This window comes from Echiichthys vipera (genome assembly GCF_963691815.1).
Source record: "Echiichthys vipera genome assembly, chromosome: 7".
Lineage (NCBI taxonomy): Eukaryota > Metazoa > Chordata > Actinopteri > Perciformes > Trachinidae > Echiichthys > Echiichthys vipera.
In genome coordinates, this window is record NC_139832.1 from 29,166,559 (window position 1) to 29,194,328 (window position 27,770).

The window sequence follows — 27,770 nt, forward strand, 5'->3', positions numbered from 1 at the left end:
TTTTTTTTTAAAAAGGGTCCTATGTTCACCTGTTATTTTTTCCACAATCAGTGTCGAATTCCTCAGCAAAAAGGCTTGTGTAGACCCTAACACTAACCCCTAACCCTGACCCTAACCATAACCCCTAACCCGTCTACTAGAATATGTTTAGATGCTGTTATGTTCAAAAAACACTTTATTTTCTTCTATTGTTCATGGCTGCTGCTCTGTCTGAGACGCTCTGTTGCAGCACCTGTTTATTTAAGTCCCCCTCCCAATAAGCCCAGTCTGCTCTGATTGGTCAGCACTTCCTGGTCTCCTCCCCTGATCTTTATTACTGCTTCTAACATGTAGCTAATGTCATTACCAATAGACTCTTGAGTAATAAAGCAGAGATTTCTACCGTCAGAAATCACAAAGAATTCTTTATAAACAAAAGACAACCAGACATGCTGTAGCAGGCGTGTGCTCTCAATTTAGGGGGTAAAGCTGTAATCACACCGCACTAGACAGACGCAATAAAATCACAAGAAACACGAGTAACATGCGCTGCTATCATATTTGGAGTATCGCGCCAGTTGCGTCTTTGGAGCATCGAGGCAGTGAGATAGCAGCCGGCAGCTCTACTCTGCTGTTGAGCTAAATGGGAAGTGCTGCTAGTGCTAACCAGGGATCTGAGTGCTTAAAATAACAGAAATGAGCTCTCAGATGAAGTGTGTGGCTCTTGATAGAGCCGTTGGGATACGCTTCACGCTGCACTGACAGCTTTCTTCTTCTTTTAGATTTCCAGCAGACTAGATGCCTAAAGGCACGTTGCTGCCATCCACCGGTCAGAGTTATATAAATTATATTATATTCATGACAACAGGCTGGTTTTTGTGATGTAGTCAAGAACTGCAACAATGGTGGCTGTGATGATCTCTTGGTGATCCCCCGGATGTAATGATGCTTACCGCAATCTCAGCCCTGACGTGGCATCACACGATTCATCTGAAAAGTTCTGTATTTTCAACTCGCATGTTGAAGCCTCTCCGGGAACCATCACCTTATCCTGGTGGAGAGGTTTGTGTGTCCCTGTGAACCTGAGGGCTGTGTTGTCTGGAGCTTAGTGCTCCTGGTAGGGTCTCCCATGGCAAAGTGGTCTCAGGCTAGGGGCCGGACTAAGAATGGTTCACAAAGACTCAATGGACAAACAACTAAGAGGAAGAGAGACCCTGCCCGGAGGAAGCCCGGGGCCAGGAGCCAGGCCCAGACGGAGGGCTCGCCGGCGAGCGCCTGGTGGCCGGGTTTGCCACGGAGCCCGGCCGGGCACAGCCCGAAAAAGTGACGTGGCGCCTCCCTCCTCTCCATCCTGTGGGCCCACCACTCGCAGGTGGAACCACTTGGGTCGGGTGCGCTGCTGCACGGTGGCAGTGAAGGTGAGGGGCCTCGACGGACCAGACACGGGCAGCAGAAGCTGGCTCTTTGGACGTGGAATGTCACCTCTCTGTCGGGGAAGGAGCCGGAGCTTGTGCGGGAGGTGGAGCACTACCAGTTAGATCTGGTGGGGCTTACCTCCACACACAGTCTCGGTTCTGGAACAGTTCTCCTGGATAGGGGTTGGACACTATTCTTCTCTGGAGTTGCCCAGGGTGTGAGGCGCCGGGCGGGTGTGGGGATACTCACAAACCCCCGGCTGAGCGCCACGGTGTTGGAGTTCACCCCGGTGGCCTCCTTACGCCTGCGGGTGGTAGGAGGGAAAACTCTGACTGTTGTTTGTGCATATGCACCAAACAGCAGTTCAGAGTATTCGGCCTTCTTGGAGACCCTGAATGGAGTCCTGCATGGGGCTCCGGTAGGGGACTCCATAGTTCTGCTGGGAGACTTCAACGCCCACGTGGGCAATGATGGAGACACCTGGAGAGGCGTGATTGGGAGGAACGGCCTCCCTGATCTAAATCCGAGTGGTCGTCAGTTATTAGACTTCTGTGCTAGTCACGGATTATCTATAACAACACCATGTTCGAACATAAGGATGCTCATAAGTGTACGTGGTACCAGAGCACCCTAGGCCAAAGGTCGATGATCGATTTTGTGATCGTATCATTTGATCTGAGGCCGTATGTTTTGGACACGCGGGTGAAGAGAGGGGCAGAGCTGTCAACTGATCACCATCTGGTGATGAGTTGGATCAGAGGATGGGGGAAGATTCTGGACAGACCGGGTAAACCCAAACGAGTAGTGCGGGTGAACTGGGAACGTCTGATGGAGGCCCCTGTCCGAGCGATCTTCAACTCACACCTCCGGCGGAGCTTTTCTGGCATCCCTGTGGAGGTTGGGGGCATTGAACCGGAGTGGGCAATGTTCAAAGCTTCCATTGCTGAAGCTGCAGCGGTGAGCTGTGGCCTCAAGGTCTTAGGTGCCTCAAGGGGCGGTAACCCTCGAACACCGTGGTGACACCAGTGGTCAGGGAAGCTGTCCGTCTGAAGAAGGAGGCATTCCGGGATATGCTATCCCAGAAGACTCCGGAGGCAGTTGCAAGGTACCGACAGGCCAGAAGGGCTGCAGCCTCTGCTGTGTCAGAGGCAAAGCAGCGGGTGTGGGAGGAGTTCGGAGAAGCCATGGAGAAGGACTTTCGGGCGGCACCAAGGTGCTTCTGGAAAACCATTCGACATCTCAGGAGGGGGAAACGGGGAACCGTCCAAGCTGTTTACAGTAAAGACGGGGCGCTGGTGACCTCAGCCGATGAGGTAATCGGGCGGTGGAAGGAGCACTTTGAGGAACTCCTTAATCCGACTAACACGCCCTCTTTTGTAGAGGCAGAGCTGGAGGCTGATGGGGAATCATTGTCAATATCCCTGGCGGAAGTCACTGAGGTAGTCAAACAACTCCACAGTGGCAAAGCCCCAGGGGTTGATGAGATTCGTCCAGAAATGCTGAAAGCTTTGGGTTGGGAGGGGCTGTCTTGGTTGACACGCCTCTTCAACATTGCGTGGAAGTCTAGGACAGTGCCAAGGGAGTGGCAGACCGGGGTGGTGGTTCCTCTTTTTAAAAAGGGGGACCAGAGGGTGTGTGCAAATTACAGGGGTATCACACTACTCAGCCTTCCTGGTAAAGTCTACTCCAAGGTGCTGGAAAGGAGGGTTCGTCCTATAGTCGAACCTCAGATTGAAGAGGAACAATGTGGATTCCGTCCTGGACGTGGAACAACGGACCAGCTCTTCATTCTCGCAAGGATCCTGGAGGGGGCCTGGGAGTATGCTCATCCAGTCTACATGTGTTTTGTGGATCTGGAGAAGGCATATGACCGGGTTCCTCTGGAGATACTGTGGGAGGTGCTGCGGGAGTATGGGGTGAGGGGGTCACTTCTGTGGGCCATCCAATCTCTGTACACCCAAAGTGAGAGCTGTGTCCGGATCCTCGGGAGAAAGTCGGATTCGTTTCCGGTGGGGGTTGGCCTCCGCCAGGGGTGCGCTTTGTCACCAATCCTGTTCGTGATTTTCATGGACAGGATTTCAAGGCGTAGTCGTGGTAGGGAGGGGTTGCAGTTCGGTGGGCTGAGGATCTCGTCTCTGCTTTTCGCAGATGATGTGGTCCTGATGGCATCGTCGGTCAGTGACCTTCAGCACTCACTGGATCGGTTCGCAGCCGAGTTTGAAACGGCTGGGATGAGGATCAGCACCTCTAAATCTGAGGCCATGGCTCTTAGCAGGAAACCCGGTGGATTGCTTACTCCAGGTAGGGAATGAGTCCTTACCCCAAGTGAAGGAGTTCAAGTACCTCGGGATCATGTTCACGAGTGAGGGGACGATGGAGCGTGAGTTTGGCCGGAGAATCGGAGCAGCGGGGGCGGTGTTGCAGTCGCTCTACCGCACCGTTGTGATGAAAAGAGAGCTGAGCCGGAAAGCAAAGCTCTCGATCTACCGGTCAATCTTCGTTCCTACCCTCACCTATGGTCATGAAAGTTGGGTCATGACCGAAAGAACGAGGTTGCGAGTACAAGCGGCAGAAATGGGTTTTCTCAGGAGGGTGGCTAGAGTCTCCCTTAGAGATAGGGTGAGAAGTTCAGCCATCCGTGAGGAACTCGGAGTAGAGCCGCTGCTCCTTAGCGTTGAAAGGAGCCAGTTGAGGTGGTTCGGGCATCTAGTAAGGATGCCCCCTGGGCGCCTCCCTAGGGAGGTGTTCCAGGCACGTCCAGCTGGGAGGAGGCCTCGGGGAAGACCCAGGACCAGGTGGAGAGATTATATCTCCACACTGGCCTGGGAACGCCTCGGGATCCCCCAGTTAGAGCTGGTTAATGTGGCCCGGGAAAGGGAAGTTTGGGGTCCCCTGCTAAAGCTGCTGCCCCCGCGACCCGACCCCGGATAAGCGGATGAAGATGAGATGAGATGAGATGAGATGTTGAAGCCGTTGGACACGAATATCATCCATTGCGACGCGGGTAACGCGCCTCACGCCACACGCCACACGCCACACGCCACACACCACACACCACACACCACACGCATTCAAATCGTGTCTGTAGATCGACTTTTTATGTGGTGTGATTGCAGCAACACTAGTGACACATACTACAGCCTTCTCTGACACTAGCATGCAGCTACATGTAGTAAACAGCAGCAAATTCTACTGTAGCTGTGCGTAGCTGTACTTTGTGGGCGTGTCCAGCAGGCTTGATGTCAGACCACTGAGAAAGTGAAAAAAAACTGACTGAAAGAAGACTTTGACATCAGTCTGTATCCTGAGCAGCTCTGCTCATGGGGGTTAAAATGGTTACGTATAAACACGTTTAGCTCATCATTTGAGACTTTGGTTAGCATTAACATCTGACATTATAACAAGATATATGACAGAAACAAAGGAAAAAGCTGGTTACTTCATAATTATTTACTTGGATTTCAAGAAATGTATTGGTTTTCTGCACAGTGGTTGTATTGGAATGCTTTCTTTGTCAGTGATTCCAATGATCCTTGAAAAATACCACATTTTTAACTTTTATTCCACTCTTTTATCTTGTTAATTCCCTGGCCCTCAGGTCATCGCTTCCTTACCTGAAAAGAAAAAGCAGTGGTCTGCAGGAATACATTCTTGAAGGGGATAGTAATGTTGCGACCAGCCCTGACGCTAAACGGGCCCTGGGCTTTGGGAGAGAGGCAGATCCCATGCAAGGGAAAGACGTATTCACCACCAATTCCTGAGGACAGGCTGAGCTGGCCTCTCACTTCCCCCAGCTGATGAGGTTCAAAACAAACCTCCACGCTGGCCTCTGACCCCACCTGGGGTCTGGTCTTGTCCACTATGAAGTCCGGGCAATCAGTCTGTAGGACAGAGATTACAAGTAGGGGATCATATTACAGCAAATATATCAATACATTTGCCACACCCAACTCCACATTAGATTTTGTTGTTGTTTTATGTAGCAAAGGGATTTTTGAGAACAGTAACACACTGATAGTGGAAGGGGAGCAAGAGTGCTTTGTCCAAGCACTTTGTTGAGCCAGACTAAATAAATACAGAAACTGTTCTCATGCAAGAATGTAGAGTACCAGAGCATGAAGGATGAAGAAATCAGAAGCACATTCTGCGTTTGTGTTGAGGCAAATAAACTTAAGTCGATGATGAATTTTTGCCACTTCGTAACAACAACAAAGCTTGACAATGTTTAACCAGCAACATACTAGGGCAAATGCACGAATATAACAACACAGCTGCTAAATGAAAAAAAAAATTGTTTTAATACATTTTAATGAATTAATAAATTAATTCAACAGTTCTAGCTCAAAAACAAGGGATTAATGATAGTTTACAAAATGAAGGGACCAGGGTCCACACAACACATTATACATTATTTTCACAGGCTGAGTAGTAGTGCTCATGACTAGAACATGGATGTGTATGTGTAAAAATTGGTGACGTGCCACTTTTGAAAGAATCCATCTAGTGACTGTATTCATTAGTAAGTGCAAAACTAACAGAGAAAAAGGAAAATGGCAAGAGCTGACGGAACATACACCATCACAAGAACATGGTGTACCAACATTTATAAGCCATTAGGACATATCTAATATTTTCTTACCTTGCAAGAGTACTCAGTTTTGAAGCGGGAGTAGTTGATGAACTTAACAAGTATGGTGTGGCTGCTGCCCAGAGAAGTGTTGAAGTGGACGGTTTTCTCTGGTGATGGAGGCAGAGCTCTAAGTAGCAGGTCGTAGTGGAAGTAGCCCAATTCGTTACTATACAGAGTCAGTCGGGCTGTAGACTCTCCTGCATGCAGGGGCAGGTACTCTATGCTCAGAGAGCCCTAAAGAGAGGACCCGCACACAAAGTACCAATTAAAGTTTATTTGTGATCAAACAGCTGTTTTTTCTAGGGCTGCCCCCATATAGCCGACCAAAAAATCATTAGCCGACAAAACTTTCATTAGTCCATTTGTCGCAGGAAAAAAGGAGCTGTGTCTTGTCAGATGTGACTGGCGGCTGGCCTAAAAGGATGGAGGGCTTTTAATTTGTAGGGCCCGATACAGGAAGTCATGACACTCACTCACTGTCTGTTTTTTCTTTTTTAACACGGCGGGTCCCTTCGACATCATGGTTAGAAAGTTTATAATTAATATCCAATCATGTCGGGAAAGACATCTAAAATATGGGATCACTTTGAAAAGAACAAGTATGACCCCAAGAAGGTCACATGCAAACTTTAGAAGAAAAACTTTGTCTATCACTCGTCCACAACGAACATGACCTACCACCTTAAACATGTAACGTTAGACGAACATGACCTAGCACCTTAAACATGTAAGTGACGTTATACAAACATGACCTACCACCTGAAACATGTAAGTCACGTTAGACGAACACGACCTACCACCTTAAACATGTAAGTAACGTTAGAAGAACATGACCTACCACCTGAAACATGTAAGTAGTGTTAGATGAACATGACCTACCACCTGAAACATGTTAGTCACGTTAGACGAACATGACCTACCACCTGAAACATGGAAGTCCCGTTAGACGAACATGACCTACCACCTGAAACATGTAAGTCACGTTAGACGAACATTACCTACCACCTTAAACATGTAACGTAAGACGAACATGACCTACCACCTTAAACATGTAAGTTACATTAGCCTAGCTACCTGCCCATGTCCGACAGTCTCCTTGCTGATTTTTTCTAAAACATTCAGAATTAGAATCTGAAATAATTTGCCGGTCTCATTAACAGGCGGGAGACTTATAGCGGGAAAATAAATACATATGTATCGATTAGTCGACTAATCGCTCTAAATAACGACCAATGATCAACCAAGAAAATCCTCGGTCGGGGGCAGCCCTAATTTTTTCAGTACCAAAACAGATGTAGTCAGTATCCACCTTGGACTGTCCTGGCACAGTGTGCTGGGGTGGAGCACTGATGTCAGAGCATTTACACTCAGTGGTGAGGCAGGTAACTGTTGTCAGGGGGTTCTCCACCTGTACGATGGCAGAGGCTGTCCGACGGACAGTGGTCACCAGCTCTATGGTGGACAGGACTCCTGGAGGTGTGGCCTTGAAGGTTACAAGGTAGAACAAGTACTCACCAGACACCTCATTACGAAACATCACCTGAAGAGACGGGTTAAAGGGTGATGTGAGGACAAGGCTCCAGAATATATTCAGATCTTCTCACAGAAATGTGTGTGTGATCAAACCTTGGTGTTGTACTGGCCCTCTCTGTATGTAAAGAAAGACATCTTGTAGTCCCGACTGGCCAGAGCAGGGACATCAATGTATTCTAGACCCTTGAGGGACACTGTAGCATCTGGCTTGTCAGGTTTCAGGATCTCTATCAGCACACGGAACCTGAGCACACAGAAACACGTCCTGTACTGCACATCAGTCCCAACAGAGCCTGCATGTTTCTCCTCAGTACATTTCAGCACTATTCACATTTTAAGTTTTAATATGCAGCAAGAGGTTTGCTAAATTAAAGCGCTAAGATTGCCTCCACTTCACTTTTAGTACTGGAAATTCTAAAAACATATTTTTGAGGAGCACAGGGTGTATATGTGAAGTGCTCCAAAGTGCTACTGAAATTTGACAGGGGCCTTTAATGAATACAATGTATTCACAAAAGCTGATAGTGGCTGTTTACTGTATTCAGGAGACTGAATGGATCAGACTTGGGAATTAAAGCTGCAATAATCATCATCTTAGTGAAAGGGGGTTTGTCATGATGAAACTGCCGATAATTATCACCTGCAGCTCCCCTTAGCCTTACAGCAAAAATACATGGGGCACGGATGCACAGCATCATGTAGACGGGGCACAGCAGGGTTTTTCACCTGCTACACAGACCGCATGTGGTTGCCTGCCAGCTTCACTGAGAGCACTAAGCATTATGCAGTTGGTTATGGAGGGTAGGCTATAATAAATGGTGCTGAATGAATTAACTGGATCGTTAACTACAAGATCATGGATACCCAATGATTTCAAAGATTTATTTAAGAGTGACACACTCACAAGGTTGCTCTGCTGCCTGAAGTATTATATTAATCATTTTAAAACAGATTGTGCTCCTTTTTTGCAAAGTTCTATGTAGGTTTTACCTGTTGGAAGGCTGCATACCCACACATAGAGGGAGAGAGAGAACATATTTAAGAATATTAAAGGTTGAATATGGAGAATATGGAGAATAAGCAGAACAGCGCCATCTAGTGTTTCAAGATCGTAGTTGCAACAACAAAAAATAACTCCAGCAGTCGGGTTGCCAGGTTTGTTGCAGAGTGTGTCAGTGATCAGCCTGCTCCATGTCAGTGATGAATCATTCAGGGTAACCACTCATGTGGACTAATCTATTAATTTGACAACAGTATGTAACGTGTCAGTCTTCAACTGGAAGTCTTTCTTTGAGTACTGTGGAATCCATTAGCTAGCTCTCAACTCAACATGATTCTTGTTTTTGTAGCAACAACAGACAACCCTGGCAACCAGCAACGCCCAATGCTATTGGCTGCTACAATGGAAACAGAAAAGGACAGGAAGTCATTGTCAAACCTGTCAAAAAAAAAATGAATATTAATTCAGACTACATATATGTTTTTCTATGGAAATTTAATACTTTCATTCTGTAGACCTCAAAATGCCCCGTGGGTGTATTTAAAAAAAAAATTTCAAATATAGCTTTTTATAAAGATTCAACATATATTTAACCTTTAAGCAGCTAAAGAGTCAATTATTTCTCTCAGGTAGAGACCAAAAACTAAACAAAAGAGAGTGAATATTAGTCCACACACGATATCAGGAACATGATTTTTAAATGAATAATAATTTAACTGCTGGGGGTGTGAATAAGCAACTGATTGCTAATGCCAAGTGCCCACTACTTTAGCCTTGATTTTCTGCTCGCCGGCAGCGTTTGGAGCTTCCTGACAAAAGGCCCAGATTGGAGGCAAATTGAGGATGGTTGATCTTTTCAAAGAGGTAAGCTAAGTGGCTCACTGGTGCTTGCAGACTCACTCCAGATATCTAGCAGGCTAAATATCTGAAACTGTCGGGGACTCCAAGAGCCAATGAGAGCGACTAGATCTGAATGGAAACCAGTGGGAAGGGGGCGCCTGTAACAATAGGAAGTCATAATATTTTGAGAAATAAAATCGGAAGATTGTATTTAAGTTGTAATATTTTGAGGAAAAAAAGTCGGAAGATTGTGACAGAGGGCCTGTTTTCACCTGGTTTTAACATCCGTCTTCAGTGATCAGATCAGTGTTCAGCTATCAGTTCGTCTGTTCACACCTGTAGCACAATGTGTCCCCATGTGTCTTTTAAGTTTTGAAATAACAAAATAACTGCAGACTTTTATTGTACAGATGTATATGAAATGTGTTTTATCCGGTTTACAGCCACTCTTCTCTTGTCAATAGCAACAGCAGACGTTACAAAGTACACAACGGTTGTTGTCTTTTGGAGCACAAAGGGTTCCAGTGACATCATCGGCCTTGTGAATGGTTAAATACCTGGATTTCCACACCAGTTAGTTGGACCAGTCCCAGCCTGGTCAGATGTGTACATAAACTGATGAAGCCTCTTGGATGAGAGGTGAAACGTCTTCCTAGACTAATAACCAAGTCCAGTTGCTTTTGACTGAAATTGCTTTGAGGACTGCAGGTTTGAAATTCTCAGATAATAGATTCACTTGTTCAAAGATCGTTTGTTAAATTGTTTGGGAAGAGGCTCCACTCCTAACGGGAAAAACAAAACTGAATCTTTACAGAGATCCTATTTTTATTATTTTGTTGGAGAAGACGATTCACTCCTACAAAAAAAACCTACTAAAACAGAATGAAACAAACTGAAAGTCTTTCTTTATTTAGATGTGCTTGAAACCAAAAAGGGATTTTTGTTTTAACTTTGGACTCTTTCTGTTGGGGAACATTAATACTTCGCTCAGGTGAATTTAAAATATTTAAAAATATTGAATAAATTGTTCCTTTTTTCATTGTTACTCTTAAATTTATCTGTGTTTATATTGTTCATATTTTTCTACAATTTATTGTTTATTATTGACACTTGTTCTATGTTTGCTATCCACTTTGCTGCTGTAATAAGGATATTTCCCCTTTGTGGGAATAATAAAGGAATATCTTATCTTATCTCATTCTTTGACCCTTTTGACAATTATTTAAATGACATTCTCTGATGTCAAGTGTAGCTCATTGTGTAATACACGGATTTAAACTGAGTTTGCATTGCGGCTCTGATTATTGTTTGTATAGTGATCCTTCTGTCTGGTGATTTTTAATAAGTGGGTTCATGAATGTGTTGAGTCATTTATCCATGTAGGGATTGACCTTTAAAACAAACCTAATCATTAAATTGTCTGATTTAACACCGGCTGGCACAACAAGAAAAGAACATTCAGGCAACCCGCTACAGTGGAAACTAGGGGTGGGACGCGTTGAATAAGATTAATTAATTACAGAAAAAATAACGCAACAAAAAATTTACGCAATTAATCACAATTTATTCTTTTAACATTAGCATGGACAATGCTGAACATGCTGCAGCTAACGTTAGCACAGACAACGCTCCTGGAGGGACTGTCATTAATTCATGGATCATTTTTGTTTCTGTGTTTTTGAAAACATATGTAAAAAGCACTATGTTAAACTGTTTATTTTATTCCAAGGATATTATTCTAAATATTTTTGCAGTGTTAGGTTTCCACTTTTCTTGAATACACTCTACCAAGCACTGTTTTATTGTTTATAATATATTAAGTCATATATCAAAATCCATTTAAATTGAAAAATGTTGCTACTTGTGTCAAATATTGATATGCGATTTATCATGATTAATTATTACAAAGCCTCTAATTAATTAAATAAATATTTGAATCGTGTCCCACCACTAATAAAAATATGAATATACCCCTGTGTTCGCAACTGGTTTCCATTGCCCCCAAGTGGCCAAAAATATACAGTATTATAACATGTAATATTTAATAATGGTTTATATATGGTTTAAAGATACTGGTGATTAAATGGTGTGTGTGTGTGTGTGTGTGTGTGTGTGTGTGTGTGTGTGTGTGTGTGTGTGTGTGTGCTCTACCTCTGCTGCTTGGAGAGCCAGTTGTGCACAGGGAGCAACTGTGTGTGGTGAGTCTTGGCAGGCAGTTCATGCACAATGGTGTCCTGTGCCTTGGGAGGTTCAGCGGTTCCTTCCGTGGAGTAAAGCATGCCTGTCCCATCAGGGAAGGAGAAAAAGACTGATCCCTGAGGAATTAAAGAGAGATATGACAAGTTAATGTCTGAGATGAAGTTAATGTCACACTTCATTCCTTACACATGTAATGTGTAACACTGCACCGAATATACACAAAAAGAGGCTGCAAATAATTAGCTGATTGTGTATCAATGTTTGTACTCCTCTACCAGATGTCTCTTTCCATTAGCAGTCATGGACAGCGGTTGGTATGTGATCTTGTATGTCTTGTTTTGGAGAGGTTCAAGTTTCACAGAGGGCACAGCACTCCACTGCACTCCCCTCAGGGCCGGTCTGATGCTGCAATGCTGGTTTGTTGGGTTGAACACAGGCAGGGTCTGGGTGTGAGAGCCACGCACTGGGCAAACAAAATTCACCACCTGGAGACATGCAGTCAGAAAGAGGTAAGTATTATGTAGTACAAATGCAGTTACATTATAGGTAAGACCTGTTAGTATTAATTACCTTCAACTTATTCTAAATAAAGTAGATAACAGACACACAGACACACTCTCCAAAAAGAAGCTGAAAGTCTCACATTATCTGATGCTGGCTTTTACTGAAATGTCCACACAGTCATATCAGTTAACACGTTCATACACAGTGTTCACAGCACAACCCACACCTGATAAAGTAAAGGAGAGTGTGCAGTGTTCATTTTGTCATTCTTTTAAATTTAGTTTTAGTCCTGTGTCAAAAGTACTTTTGGGTTTTCATCATATTTAGTCAACCTCATCTGTTTTTGCTAACTATTTAATTTTAGTCTATTTTAGTCATCAGACTAGGTTATGATATATATATATATATATGTTTACAGTACATTGCAAGACAATGCCCTCTGTCAGACTGCAAAACATGTTAAGCAGTTCTTTGAAAACCCTGATATGTTCAGCCCAGAGTCCAGATCTAAACCCCATAGAGAATCTCTGGACTGTTTTACAGTGTGACAGGGGGCATTGTCGTGCATGAAAACTGCAGATGATTGGGAGAAAATTGCAGTGAAAATATTGCATGTTGGTGAAGGAGGTTCACATTAACATTTGCATTCACCCTGCCATGTAGCTGTACAAGAGGCCCAACTCCTGCTGCAGAAAACATAGACCCCCAAACCATGACATGACATTGTTGAACTTCCATTTATTTGGATCTATGTTCAGAGTCTGAGTGGGGAAAGGCTGAACCCAAAGTGTGCAAAGAAGTCAGTTAGATTTGGAGGAAGGAAGTGTCAGAGTCCAGATCTAAACCTCATAGAGAATCTCTGGAAAATCCTTGGCAACAAAGTAAAGTCTAAGGGCCTGATCACACTATCCTTTTGGCCGCGGCCAAAACCGGTTTTTCAGCTAAAGTCTAGTACCTTTAAGTAGTGTGAGCGCACCCGCTCCGCGCTCAACTGGGGCCAGCTGGGCCGCCACGGCCCGCTTGAAATAGGTGGGCTTTAGCGGAGCCGTTTGCACATGTACGAGCACGAGCGTGCGCACGTGTACGCGCACGAGCACGAGCCCTACGGCAGTAGCGTTATGTCCGCCTGTTCGGACATAGAAAAAAGAAGGACGGACCATGCGCGGACATTTAACAACAACAACAATGGTGGGGAAAGGTTCACGTTGGTGTGGTGCGGAGGTGGAGTGTTTACTGCAGATTTGGTCGGATGAAAATATTCAAAAACAGTCGACAAGACGCACAAAAACTCTGAGGTCTATGGAAAGATTTGTAAACAAAGCCACACACACGAGATCAATGCGTGTGACGTGTTACGGCTTGAAGGCGTATGGACAGCAAGAAGCATTGGCCGAGGCCCTGGTAGTGTGAGTACAAACGGGGCTGGGGCGCGGGGGGGAGAGGGAGGGGGGACAAGTACCCTAAAGTCCGGGTCTCGGTCCGGGAGGACAGTGTGATCACGTCCTAAGAGCGACCCGGGCTTTAGGGTACTTGTCCCCCCTCCCTCTCCCCCCTGCGCCCCAGCCCCGTTTGTACTCACACTGCCAGGGCCGGCCAATGCTTCTTGCTGTCCATACGCCATCACGCCGTAACACGTCACACGCATTGATCGCGTGTGTGGCTTTGTTTACAAACTTTTCCACAGACCTCTGAGTTTTTGTGCGTCTTGTCGACTGTTTTTAAATATTTTGATCCGACCAAATCTGCAGTAGACACTCCACCTCCGCATCACACCGACATGAACCTTTCACCGCCATTGTTGTTGTTGTTACATACATGACATGACATAACACTACTGCTGTAGGGCTCGTGCTCGCACACGTGCGCACGCTCGCGCTCGTACATGTGCAAACGGCTCCGCTGAAGCCCACCTCTTTCAAGCGGGCCGTGAACCGCTTGAAAGAGTGAGTTGTGCGCGGAGCGGGTGCACTCACACTGCTTAAAGGTACTAGGCTTTAGCTGAAAAAACGGTTTTGGCCCCGGCCAGAAGGACAGTGTCAGTAGGCCTTAATTAACCCACTCCAGTTAGGGCCTACTCACACTGTCCTTCTGGCCGGGCTCGTGCTCGTGCTCGTGCGCGTACATGTGCGCACGCTCGTGCTCGTACATGTGCAAACGGCTCCGCTAAAGCCCACCTCTTTCAAGCGGGCCGTGGCGGCCCAGCTGGCCCCAGTTGAGCGCTGAGCGGGTGCGCTCACACTACTTAAAGGTACTAGACTTTAGCTGAAAAACCGGTTTTGGCCGCGGCCAAAAGGATAGTGTGAGCACGCTCTTAGTGAACTGTGGAAGAGAGTGAGTCAGAATGGACACAGATCAAACCAGAGCAGTGTGAGAAACTAGTGATGTCCTGTGGGAGCAGATGTGCTGAAGTCATTCAAAGCTGTGGCCTCTACACTTCCTGTTCATTTTTTAATCCTATAGAAGAAAACATTGTTGAAATCTTCTCTTCTGACACAATGGTTACTGTTCTCTGATTTTGATCATTGTTTTTTTTTTCACAAAATAAAGGTTTTTGTTGAAGTGCCTTGGTTATTTAAAAACATGTATAGAAAGGAGTGATAAAGTCACAGTTGATATTCTATCAAATTCTGAAAGATAAAAAATAACAATATTTCAGAATAAATCAAGAATGAATACTTTGCCTTGTGATTCCAGTATATATATATTATAGCTAAATCATTATAGCACATGTTGCTGTGACGGTGGTGTGGGGATTAGCACTGTCGCCTCACAGCACCAGGGTTACTGGTTAGAATCCCAGCTGAGGCCCTTTTGTGTGGTGTTAGGTTCATTGATGACCCTAAATTGCCCGTAGGTGTGAATGGTTGTTTGTCTCTATGTGCCCTGTGATAGACTGGTGTCCTGTCCCCGCCTCATGCCCAATGTCAGCTGGGATCGGCTCCAGCGATCCCAATAGGGACAAGTGATTGAAGATGAATGAATAAATTATAGCACAGTTCCATTCCAGACAATCTATTCGAGCCAAAACCAACAATTTTATCAATCTAGTTAGACTTATTTCACATAATTTAATTGCATCAATCAAACCTCTTTACTAGTTGAGGCTTCGATGCAGGAGCCTGTTACAGTGAGGGCAACGGGTGAGGAGGAGCCTTCCACACAGCAAGACAGGTTCTCATATCTTGTGTCATCAATCAATTCCACAGGGGCAAAAGTCACTTCAAATGGAACCTCTATGCCTGGAGCGATGAAGCCTTTAGCTGGTGTGATGGACAACTCTGGAGGAAAATTCTCGGTTTGCCACTGGAACCTGGTTACAAGTTAGACGGATGAATAAAAAGAATAGAATAACTCAAGAGTCCCAAACACAAGCTTCAGAACTGATGTTCTCAAAGCACAAATGTTAAAAAGAGCTGATGTTGTTTGATGGTCTGTGTGTGCTGCATAAAAAAACGTCTTACTAGACAAAAACCAAGTCCAGTTGCTTTTGACTGAAATTACTTTGGGGATAAGGATGACCTGGACAAATGAGAACTTTCACAGGCCTGTGCTGCAATATGTTTGTAGGAGGTTTGTATCTTACTGTAATTGGATTGTATAATATCCAACCTTACCTGGCACCAATGTCCCCAGTGTTCATCATTAAAACCCTTTTTCTGGCTTGGCAGCACTGAATAACAGCTCCAAAGGTTAGGTGGTCCTGGTCCAGCTGGACCTCCACACCCTGACATTTAAAATTACAACTAGTGGTTAACATGACTTTATCCAAATTACAGTTTTGAGTTAATACAGCAAACTTTTAACATTGTTTTAAAATCAGATCCACTTTGTGTCATTTATCTTGTAAGAACCATTTATTTATTTGCTTGCCCTAACTAGTGGGAGGTTTCTATGTCATTTTTTTTACTAGGAAGTAACATTAAAAGTAAATGAGTATTCTTTACATATTAAAATGTATATATATTCTTCCTTTAAATTAGCACCAGAAACATTTACTAACACCATTCAGTAACACCACTTTTTTGAAGGAACCCCTCAAAAATTAGACGAGTCATTTCAAGAGGCTATCTTGAATAAATACATTCTAAATTCATGGATAAACACTTTATATGATTAGAAGACATCTGAGAGACAACTACAGTCTACATCAAAAAGGATTGTTGTTAAAATGTTACATAAACTTAGGGCGATTTAACCACTGTAGATTTTCATTTCAGAATTAGAATTTTTGCAAGGCGTTTCTCTGTCTTGAACCGAGCGGTGCCTGCACCAAGGGTAGTGGTTCCTCTGAGTTGTCTCCACCACTCTCCCCAAAGGAAAACAATGGTTACACAGCTGGTGCCACATGATGCACGTCAATTAAATCCACCGGCATTGCAGCACCTTTAGTGACTTATAGGAAAGCCACTATACATCTCAATTTATTCTATTTCTAAACAAATAAGTCAGCACTTGTTTTTTAATGGACATCTGCCAAATTTATATGTGAAGATAACTCTTAAAAATAGTACATCAAACATAATTTTCTCCAGTCTTGTAAAATGACTATTTTTTTAAGTGACTATTAAATTTACTGCACAGCCTACCTGGCAGCGGCCTTGGATGGTCAGCAGGGGGTGTAACAGGCCTGCAAACTCTGCCTGCAGTTCAGCAGAGAAGGGAGGTATGTGCTGACGAGGAGTGAACCTGATCTCTACATTACATGAGCCAACACAGGCTTTTAGGTTCAGCTCACCTGCTGGACTGAATGACAAATCCTGCAGGAGGACATGGAGGAGAGGAGAATATTACCTGTTGTTTGCGCAGACCACTCTTTATCAGTGTGTGTGTGTGTGTGTGTGTGTGTGTTTCCTACCCTTGGGTCCAGTGGTGTGTTTGTGTTAAGCAGCAGAGTAAAGGAAAGGTCTAAAGGGCTGCGGTTGACCAGAACCACTTGCTTTTTCACTTTCTGACCCAACATCAGAGATCCCAATTTAATTTTCCTCTGCCTGGGGTCCTCCACCTCCAGCTACGAAAGGACGATACATAAACAGGATATATATATTAAAGATATAATATGTAGAAGTTCTGCATTTAAATGTCTCCAAAAATATTCAAACCAGAGTAAATTGACAGTCAAATCTGTCATTTTAATCAGGGACAGGGTGCGTTAGATTTGGTTGCAGTGTCTGTCACCATGCGTCAGGGTTGTAGTCTACCAGACTTTTTATCCAGTTTGAAGCCACATTTTTCAAAAACACTTTTTAGAACATTTGTTTCTTAGAAGCTTTGCTTTTTTCAGTGTTTTACTTGTTAAATCATCAGGTCTGTGTCTCTTGGCCTGTATTGTTTGTTTATCCTGCAAACGGTCTTTGGTCACTATCATTTCCAGCAAACGCCTGAGTGTGGCTTCACAGTATTTTACCTGTTCAGTTGCACGGTTTCCATTTCGTTAATTTCCATAAGGTGTCAATTTATTTCCAATGTTTTCATATACTTAAATACTTTAACTGCGTAAAGAATGGATTTAAATGAGCATGTGGCCGACAAGATCCCACTGAGCCTCTTAGGCCACGTTGACACTGCAGTTACAAGTGACCTGAATCTGATTTTTTCGCTCATATGTGACCCTGATCCGATTTGTTTTTGACAGTGTGAACAGCACAAGTTTTATTGAATCTGACATTTTAGAATCAGAATCAGGCCACTTTTAAATGTGCTACTGAATCGGATACGTATCAGATTTTTAAAAATGTGACCGCAATCTGAACAGCCAGGTCGCATTTAATGTGCCTTTGACGTCATTCTGACCCGCGCTGCACTGTTGGAAATGAATGACAAATAAAGTTGATTGAAAAAAAGAGTGTGCCACAGAATCAAAACAAACATGGGGGACAGCAGTGAAGCAGGCGGCCAGTGGAGGGAGAATAAGGCATAAGGCCATAAAGTCCTACAATACCGATTGCCGTTGCCATGTTCACTTCCGTAAATACCGATGTCATCAACGATCAACTGTGCATGGGGTCACTTCAGGAGCGTGAGCTGTTCACACAGACAGGCCACATTTAAAGACGTAATGTGAAACAAGCCAAACAAAAATCGGATCGAGCAATAAATCGTAATTGTGCATTAAGACCTGCAGTGTGAACGTAGCATTAGTGGCTTTTTAAATTGGATAATTAGTCGCGACAAGGTCCATTTGCTTTGAAAAGGAGGAGACCTCTTGCGGATAATTTGTCTCCCCGTAAAAACCTCCTGAAAGCCTGGATCTTCAGTTACCAGAGACATAAACTGAGCTAACAAAGGCAACAACTGAACTGGCAGCCCCTCCGCTGACGAGCTAAACAATGTTGGTAAAAAAGTACTGATTTTTAACTTGAAACTGCTTTATTCAGTGTCAAAAAACTGTCTTGATGGCTTATTTGATGTATGTAAATGCCAAAAAAAACCATAGGATGATTTTGTGCTGGAATTACACTTTAAGACAGTTTCATTTATGTCCCATTCTTGTGTTGAAGTCCGTTCCCCTTTAATTAGCGCCATGTCTGAATAGTGCTGTACATCTTCATCATTCAGAAAATAATTTCCCAGGGTCCTGTTGCCGCTGCGCAGCACAAATTACATAACATATTCATTTTGGTATTAGTTCTTCTCGCTGTTCCTTCCCACCTTCATCTTGATGCCTTGACCGAGAATGTCTACGTGTTTCGTGACACAGCTGTTTAAGATGAAGGACAGTTTTTCATGGTAACGGCATGCCTCACGAGGATAGAAGTTGACTGGTGCTTCCATCACAGCACCAGGGGACAAAATAGCTGGTTGGAAGTCCATCTCTAGGTAGGAGGTGTTTCTGAACTGGCACTGGACACTATTGAGAGTGAGGTAGAGCACAGTAGGTTTTCCAAATCAGGCTTGTTTTTAAACTCTCAAACTCTTTAAACTGTCACATTCTGAGCAGAATAAAACATTTATTTATGCAGTAAACACCTTTACCTGACACATGGAGACAAACAGACTGTCACACTTAGCTACCTGATGTCCCTTTCGCCTTTGTTGCTGATCAGCAGAGTCTGGGAGGCCGGCACCATGCCCGGGCTGTACAGGAAGGACTTGCCAAAGTTGAACTTGGTGAAGGAGAATTCGAGGCTCGGTGCTACAGCCCTGCCTTCGATGGTAAATGTAAATGCTGGCCCATGCTTTACCTGACAAGATGCGAGAGAAATACAGGAGGAGGAATGGAGTCTTTTACATATATATTCATTAAATGGTGTGTTCTTTTAAAGTCTAATGGAATTTATTATTTAATAATGACATAACTTGGCATCAAACTTACAATAGTATTTGTCTCTATGAACGGTGAAGAGAAAATACAAAAGTAGTAGATAAGGTCTTCATAATTGTTTACAGATTATTTATAAAACTTTTTTTCTTGTCAGTAGAGAATTCTGTAAAAACCCTAATAAAACTTGATATGTGATCACCTTGATACTCAGTCTCACGTCCCTGAGGTTACAAATGCTCCGTGGACCAAAGAAGAGTGAAGATCGCAGCTGCTTCCCAACCTCAATAGTATCATTTTGTGGTTTTGCTTGCAAGTGTTGTAGCAGCTCACTGGGACCTGTTAGATCAAAGCTCACTTCCAGGCTGAATCTTGACAGATTGGACACCAGGAAATTAAATGTGGATTGCTCTGAAATCCCCACCTACAAATAACACATACACAGACACACACAGGATGGTGACTGTCAAGTTTCAACTTCAACTATAAAGGCACAGGCTCGTTCATCTGAGTATTTGTGCCGACCTTTCCAAAGTCCAGAATGTCTTTGTGGTTAGGGTTTATCTCTCTGAGGCCTCCTTCTGGCTTCTCAACTTGAACAGAAGTACTCATGCTGAAACAATCAGCCTTTACTGTGAGTGTGAGTGGCTCCGACTTCCTCTTCACCCTCAGAACTAATCTGAAGGTCACATAGCCCTCTCGGCAAGGTGTGAAGGACACAGACAGTGGCAACCTGCACGAAAGAGTTAGCAACAAATGATAGATACACTGCAACTTCCTCACAAAGCTTTAATATTTGCCATTTTAATCACCTATGTACGAGTCAGTGGTTGTTTTTTCAAAATAATGTACAATGACACATTTTGAACCTCAAAATAAATATATACTATTTTTTGGGTGAATATAATTTTATTTAGTTGTATTGAGTGTGTTGTTGAATTGTCATTAACCTTTCTTGTGGTGCCACTGTGCCAGTCATGGGCTGCAAAATGAGCCTGGACTGCTGGTCATCACAGAGAAGAGATGACTGCATGACAGAGAAGTGGAAGATCTCCTGCTCTCCATTCACCAAATCCACTGTGTGTTCCACTTTGCAACCTGTGCAGGCACACACACACACACACACACACACACACACACACGCACACACACACGCACACGCACACGCACACGCACACGCACACACACACACAGACTAAGGAGTCAGATCTTACACAGGAAATGAGTGTTCATATTTCTATTAGTTAGCCATAACAGGAATGTTTTCTTAACCTTAACTGACTAACTTTTAGTTGCCTACACTGAGTAATGTCTATGTATTTTACATACCGATAAGCAGTTCTCCAAAGTCAAGGTGAGGTCTGTCAAGATAGACAAGTGGTTCTTTAGAGGTTCCCACACACAGGAAGGGGACAGACAGGGACAGAGTCTCAATTGCAAAGCTCCAGAATGACTCCACTGCATCCAGCTGCTCAGCTACATATTCAAAACATACCTGTACACAAACACACACACACACACACACACACACACACACACACACACACACACACACACACACACACACACACACACACAAACACACACACAAAAATACCAGATGATTACAAGTGGCTAGAAAAAGTGAGGACATGAAGAAATGTATGAAAGGAAAAAATATGGGTGAGAGGAATAAAGATGTGGAAGGGCGGAAAAGGGAAGAGTGATAAACAATTAAATTAAAATGTAATAAAATTGAGGATGGGACATGGTAAATCAGATGAGAAATGTTTTGTGGGGTGGTATTTTACACCACCCCACATAGACATTAAGACTATCTCCCTGTGTGTTTCCATCCTTACTTCCACTTTCTTCCCAGGTAAGATGGTACCACATGGAGTGAGGCAGCGGAATGGGCTGCCACCTGTGTCTTCACACCTCCACTTGAATGAGTAGGGTTTATTGGTTGGGTTCACCACACTAAAACATCTGGGGCGTAAAACAAGAAGACACACATATAAACAAAGTGTTAGGGCTTACAGTGATGGAGATGAACAGCTATCATTTCTTTATTTCCCTCTCTGTGTTACCTTGTTGACGGCACAGAAAAGCCAACAGATTTGAACTCTATGACTCTGGTGTTAGGGTCCAGAGGGCCCCTGAATTCAGGGTTACGGTGGTTCCCACTGATAAAGTCTGAGTCCTCAAGGTTAAAGTGGCAGTGGGGCAACAGGCTGCGACCACACACCAAGACACATGGAGCCTGATCCCCATCCTGCAAGTTGGGCACACTGAAAGAAAAGTATACACTAGCAGATAGAAAAAAACAACAAAGTCTGTCATAATAATTCTTGTGAAGACATCCATTCACTGCCTTAAAGTCATCCTGTCCTAACAGACAGAAAACTACAAAAAAATAAGTTGGCTTAGGCCTCATGGTGTGGCCAACTTATTGTTTTATTTGTTGCAGTATTGTACATTTTGGAAAAAGCAGTTGGGCTGGGTTATTGGAGTATCCCATTATGTGTTTAACAAGTAAACAACATATCCCGTTTTCAGAAACCTTGTTAAGCCCTTATCCTTTTTATGAGAAACCCAAATATGCTACATGGATTACTTCAAAAGAAACCTGGATAATGCTGCATGTTTTCACCGTATCCTGGTTATTGAGCACTGCCGACTATCTATGCAGGCGTGGCTTCAGCAAAGTGCGTAATGTAACAGAAATTCAAATAACTGATTCTTGAGATAAGGGACAGAACATGTCCTACATTGAAAAGTTGTAGTTTGCATTAAAAAACAATACAAGTAATTCATAAAAAATACTTTAAAAGTTCAATATAGACTTGTGTATACTTGTTTAATTAATTTTCAATATATTTATATAAATTTATTGCAATTTGTTAAAAATACAGGCACTTCACTATAAAATGCATGCAAATGAACCTGTCCTCAGTAGAGGTCACAGTATCACATTGCAAAAGAAGCGTTTAAATACTACAAATGTATAAAAATAAATGTTAAATGAATTTTAATGTTTGATAAAATGCTGCATAATAAATAAAGTTAACGTTACATTATATTATCCATAAAAAGTCACTTCATGTTTTTTTAGAATTATGAATAAATCAGGCATATTGGAGTCAGCTTTAACCCTGAGGACCCCCTTGCCTCTTCTTGCTCTTGCTGGATGCAGCAGTACAGCACATGATCTCGTATTTTTGTTATATTTTAACAAATGACAATGTTGATATAACTGCAGTCACAGCTCTGATGTGCCAATACTGTCTTCTGAGTACAATCATCTTAGTTAAGAATTGTGGGATAAATGTTGGCATTTTAATTTAGGTAATAGAGGCAAGTAGCTACTGCTTTATAGTTAAATGTTAATTTTAAACAATAATTTACTGTACCTGCTGAACAGCCTGCCCTGAAACTGCGCTACTTCCAGAGGTGAAAAGCGAATGCTAAAATTCTGTATGGAACCAGGTTCTATGGTCCCAATGCTGGGCTCAACACTGATGGGCGGAAACTCAGGATTCCCCAACACAGGAGACAACGTGCTGGCCAGAGCGCTATCAGGAATGACTCCAGTTAACGCTCCTGCCGACCTGCTGCCTGGTTGAGAGGTAGGGGTCCCACCTGTTATAGACAATCCACATTTACAGTTTCAACCTCCATTTTGAAAAGCAATAAAATGTATAAAGTTATATCAAATTAAATCTTGGAACATAATGGTACAGCAACAAGTGTTAATGCTGATCTGACCGCATGATACAATAGCATTACTGTACTACCTTCTTGGTCATGGTTTAAAATGCTGTTCCTTGGATCCATGAGGACTTGCCAGGAGAATTCCATTTTGACAGTGCCATGATTCACTATCTGCAGTCTGCACGCATGCACGCACGCGCACACACACACACACACACACACACACACACACACACACACACACACACACACACACACACACACACACACACACACACACACACACACACACACACACACACACACACAAACACACACACACACACACACACACACACACACACATTACCAAGAGTGGACTATCAGGCTACACTGGCCAAGTGTGGACTTCTGTTTCCAGTCATTTAAGGGAAATTTACTTTTAAGGTCTTTAACAATTATAAAACTTAAAATGTGCATTCTAACTATTCAAAACAAAATTGCTAAGAGCTGGCATGAATCTTTGAGTCACTTAATTCTTCATTTCAATTATTAGTATTTTTTTATGATCTTTAGGATCTGACCCTTTAGGATGCTGGAACAATTTATTTGTATAGTTGAACAGTAAATGTTGGTTTAATGATACAGCATACTGTATACACACAGAGCCTGACTTACTGGTGGAGCCTGGTTTGGTACAGCATGGTGTCTTTGAAGTGGATGGTGTTGATGTCGCAGCTGAACTTCACAAAGTCACAAACTGCGCTGATGTGCAATTCCAACTCCCACTGTGAGCCTTCAACCACAGAGCAGCAGGGCTCAGGATCTGTCTTTATCGCCTGCATGCAAACCTGTACATTTTAGCTCAATTATAATTGTGAACTTGTAACTATCTTTGACACCTCTTTCACAGTCAAGGTGTTTACCTCGTTCTTCACCTGTTGCTGTGGTGCTCCTAAAGCCTGCTTTGAAGAACTCAGCCACTGCACTGATCCCTGCCGGTCATCCCAGTCAGCCACCTGCTCTAGTGGCTGTTGGAATTCCACCTGACTAAGCTTGCATCTCATTGGCTGGCTGGTCAAAGTAACTGGCTGATTGGAGCAAAAGGTGACAGTTACTTCCTTAGAACAACCAGCATGAAGGTGTCCCACCTGTAATAAAAAGGAGATTTTTTTTTAACCACAGGCAGCCAAGTATTATCATCAAACAAATGGTAATGGTAAATGGACTCATATCGCACCTTTCTAGTCTTCTGACTACTAAAGGCACTTCCACACTACTTGTAACATTCATCCATTCACACAGTCATTCACACAGATGGCAGTGGACATTTACATGCCATCTAATCTAATCTAACCATTCACACCACATCCACACACCCATGCGCAGCACAGGGAGCAATTCAGGGTTCAGTGTCTTGCTCAAGCACACTTCGAGATGCTTTACCTCTGAGTCACAGCCCCAAAAATAAGAAAGTTTTTTTTTTTTACTGAGTCCCCTTCATTAAAGAGCTTGGGAACACTTTCCATGAAGAAAACAGAACACAGACCACCAAAGACCTTAAGAACAATAGCTGCTGCTGCAAGGCACAAGCTAATGAGGAACCTAAATAAACAAACCAATATCTATAGTGCATTATGCACTATATGCATTATTCATAGTAAATTACAATGCTTTATGACAACACTCAACACTACATCAACAGTCATAAAACATTATAGACGTGACTTAACATGTGTGAGTGTAGTAATCAAGCATTTAATTGCATTGTAATTCACTAGAGGTGATTTTACACTTGACTATAAGAGAGTAATTTGGCAGCCTTTTTTGCAACCTGATCTGTGCATTCAGGCAGACCGTGGTATATTGCATGATTTAGCACCCTAATTTGAAGGCCTGGACCCTAAACATTTTGGTGGCTCAATTTCCATGTAAATAGAGTGATGCGCCTTGGTAGCATAGAGGTGACTTTGGCAGGGGTGTCGATGATGTGAACTGTTGTGCGACTCACAGCTGGGAGTTTTAAAAACAGGAAACAGCTGATCACAGAAACAAGACACAGCAAAATATCGATCACCCTGATGAGCAACTGGAAAGCTACTGAGATCCGTGAGATGCTGACCATCGCAGAAGAGCAAGTTTTGAATTCCAGATCAAATTGCAGCCTTTGCCTGGCTGCTAATGTGACACATTTTCTAAATAAATACCTTGATGAATGCCATGTATGTAGTCTTCATAGAGAGTGTAACCAAAAGGGTATAACATTAATGCACCCCTGTTCTCCAGCCCAACCTGTATTCCTTTCTTCAATGCTTTACCTGTGGTGAAAAGAAGACATGGGATTCGGCAGGAGGCCACTCAAACCGCACTGCCTGGCTGCTGCTGTGGTTTGTCATGATCAAACTCTTCTGGTAGGGACAATCCACATGGCAGTCACCAAAATTCAGATTCTCATAATTACCTGTGATAGAGAAATTGGCTTTATAGAAAGAGGCAAACTTCCATTTTCATTAAAAACAACACTTACAACATTTCTCTTGGCTAAATCAGGGAGAGACAGCTACTCTGGCTGATTAATAAACCTACTTTGCAACTCACTCTTTCCATTTCTATCACATGATTAGTCCCCTACTATTATTTCCTCTCTTACCTCTTGCATCATCTTCTTGATCTATTTCCTGTGATGACCTGCTGATGTTGTCAAGAGAGACAATTTCCTGGTAAGCTTCTCCGGTCACTTGTATTATTGTATTGCTGTACTGGTTGTCCTCCACCTGCAGTGACATGTTCGCTTTGATATTCAGGGCCTTATCAGAGCAGAAGCCGACCTCAAATTCAACCTGCTCGTTAACATTAAGCCTCAGGAAGGCTCTATGCACCAACTGACACTCTGTGGAAGAAGGGAAGAAATATGGCCATGACTGTCCCTAGCATAAGAGAGAAGCATATGTTGATCTCAGAAATGATTGATTTTTATTGCAAAACAACAAAATCACAGTATATTTTGAGACATTTCTCAAATAATTTGTAAATAGGATTTTTCTCGATAAGTGTTGCGTGCATCCAATAATTATTTTTTTCAAATTCAATTCCATGTGTTATTCAGGCTGTCTGTGGATGTTTGGCACAGCTGCTGCAGTGCTGTGTGGGTAATGGATACATTTTACATACGATTAAAATGTGACAAGTGAGAATGGCTTGCTGAAGTTGTCGTCTTGTCAGATACTGTGCCAATGCAATGCACAATTCTGCAACATTTGATCTTGGTATCATGTCAATTTTAATCATAGATGGATGTGTGGAGAAAAAAAAGATAATATGTCTGGTTCTGATTAATTAAATGTTATTGGAATACAGTGTTTTTTTAAGTCAATCAAAGCAATCGTTTTTCACAGTGGACTCAATAAGGCATAGTCCATTCTCGCAATTGCAGCACTACTAGTGAAAGATTCAAACTTAACCTGGCTTGCATGAGTCGGTTAGAATGTGCAGGGGTTGATTAGTGTTGACAGAGGGACTGTGCCATAGTCGACTACAAGCGGATGGTAGGCTAGAATGGGAACTGACAGAATTCTATAATACTGAGAAGCTGCAGTAGCAGTACTGCTTAACTGAGCAGGAAGCAAAAGCAAGGACACACCAAAGTAGACGGCATATTGACACCTTGTCGCAAAACACCTTCAGATTTGTGTCTTGCATAAATCCCTTGCTACCTTCTAACTGTATAAGTGAAGGAGAATTTTACAGGCTAAAGTTGTACCTGATTCAGTGGTGCCCTCAATCTGTGTGGAGTGAACAGTGCTGCAACTGTTGCCAGGAGCAGCTTTGAGGGTGAACACTCTCTGTTTATCCAGCATGTCAATCTGGACCTACAAAACAAGCAGTCACAAAAGCATCTTTACTGACAATCCCCCCTTTATCAAAGTGTGCCACATGTACTGTTTATGTTTGGGTTGTAAATACATCTAAATTAAATCTATAATAAAACTAGAGAGCATCTTGTGATGGGGTCACACCAGCTGGAACGCCAAACCAGGCCCTTCCCTATTTATGTCCCCCTTGCTTGGATCACACCCATTTTTGGCTCTCAGTTGATCTTACCTACAAACTATAAAGTTTCGTGAATTGTATCTGGCATGGTTGCAACCCTATCCTGGTGACAAAATCTGCCCACAAACAGACAGGCAGATATATAAACACCTGTCAAAATACTCAAAACTGCCTCTGTCCTAGTTCCCACTAAAGTAGGTATCTCCAGGACCACATTTTGCCATGATGACACACACACACACACACACACACACACACACACACACACACACACACACACACACACACACACACACACACACACACACACACACACAAACACACACACACACATGTAAAATGACAAACGAATAAGTTTCCTCCCACCTGAGCTGGAACATTTCCATCATTCAGCAGCACCAGGGGGCGAGTATGCCTGCGCCCTACCAATACTCGAGTGAACTGCAGCATTGGACTGCCTCTGCTGCCCCTCAGAGATGGACGCGCCACACACACACTGGGCAGATTGCCCTCTCCCATTAGGTCAAACTCCAGCACTTTGTTCTTCAATGTGGGTGTCATTCTGGATCCGACAGAGAAAAGAGTAGATGGGCAGAATGGGATTGAAGCAAAAAAATCTTCTTAATCAATTATTTTTTCAGACCAAGTTGTATTGCTGATCTACAATTTGTATTTAAAATCATTTTTAT

The 27,770-nt window shown here is 43.3% G+C and overlaps 1 protein-coding gene across 1 annotated transcript in view; it reads right to left on the reverse strand.

Moving 5' to 3' along the window:
- The window catches only part of hydin (HYDIN axonemal central pair apparatus protein), a gene marked incomplete at both ends in the record, with an annotated part of 121,953 nt that overhangs the window by 466 nt on the left and 93,717 nt on the right, over positions 1-27,770 (reverse strand). The window contains 25 exons of the mRNA XM_083916955.1: positions 5,010-5,276; positions 6,035-6,259; positions 7,335-7,565; positions 7,652-7,802; positions 11,550-11,713; positions 11,873-12,082; positions 15,189-15,411; positions 15,716-15,825; positions 16,688-16,858; positions 16,957-17,109; positions 18,750-18,948; positions 19,113-19,282; positions 19,562-19,783; positions 19,885-20,092; positions 20,310-20,457; positions 20,689-20,854; positions 21,201-21,327; positions 21,429-21,629; positions 22,752-22,952; positions 23,710-23,870; positions 23,958-24,182; positions 25,350-25,492; positions 25,682-25,921; positions 26,792-26,900; positions 27,448-27,643. Coding sequence (XP_083773081.1) covers positions 5,010-5,276; positions 6,035-6,259; positions 7,335-7,565; positions 7,652-7,802; positions 11,550-11,713; positions 11,873-12,082; positions 15,189-15,411; positions 15,716-15,825; positions 16,688-16,858; positions 16,957-17,109; positions 18,750-18,948; positions 19,113-19,282; positions 19,562-19,783; positions 19,885-20,092; positions 20,310-20,457; positions 20,689-20,854; positions 21,201-21,327; positions 21,429-21,629; positions 22,752-22,952; positions 23,710-23,870; positions 23,958-24,182; positions 25,350-25,492; positions 25,682-25,921; positions 26,792-26,900; positions 27,448-27,643 — 4,621 coding nt within the window. The remainder of the gene's footprint in view (positions 1-5,009; positions 5,277-6,034; positions 6,260-7,334; positions 7,566-7,651; positions 7,803-11,549; positions 11,714-11,872; positions 12,083-15,188; positions 15,412-15,715; positions 15,826-16,687; positions 16,859-16,956; positions 17,110-18,749; positions 18,949-19,112; positions 19,283-19,561; positions 19,784-19,884; positions 20,093-20,309; positions 20,458-20,688; positions 20,855-21,200; positions 21,328-21,428; positions 21,630-22,751; positions 22,953-23,709; positions 23,871-23,957; positions 24,183-25,349; positions 25,493-25,681; positions 25,922-26,791; positions 26,901-27,447; positions 27,644-27,770) is intronic.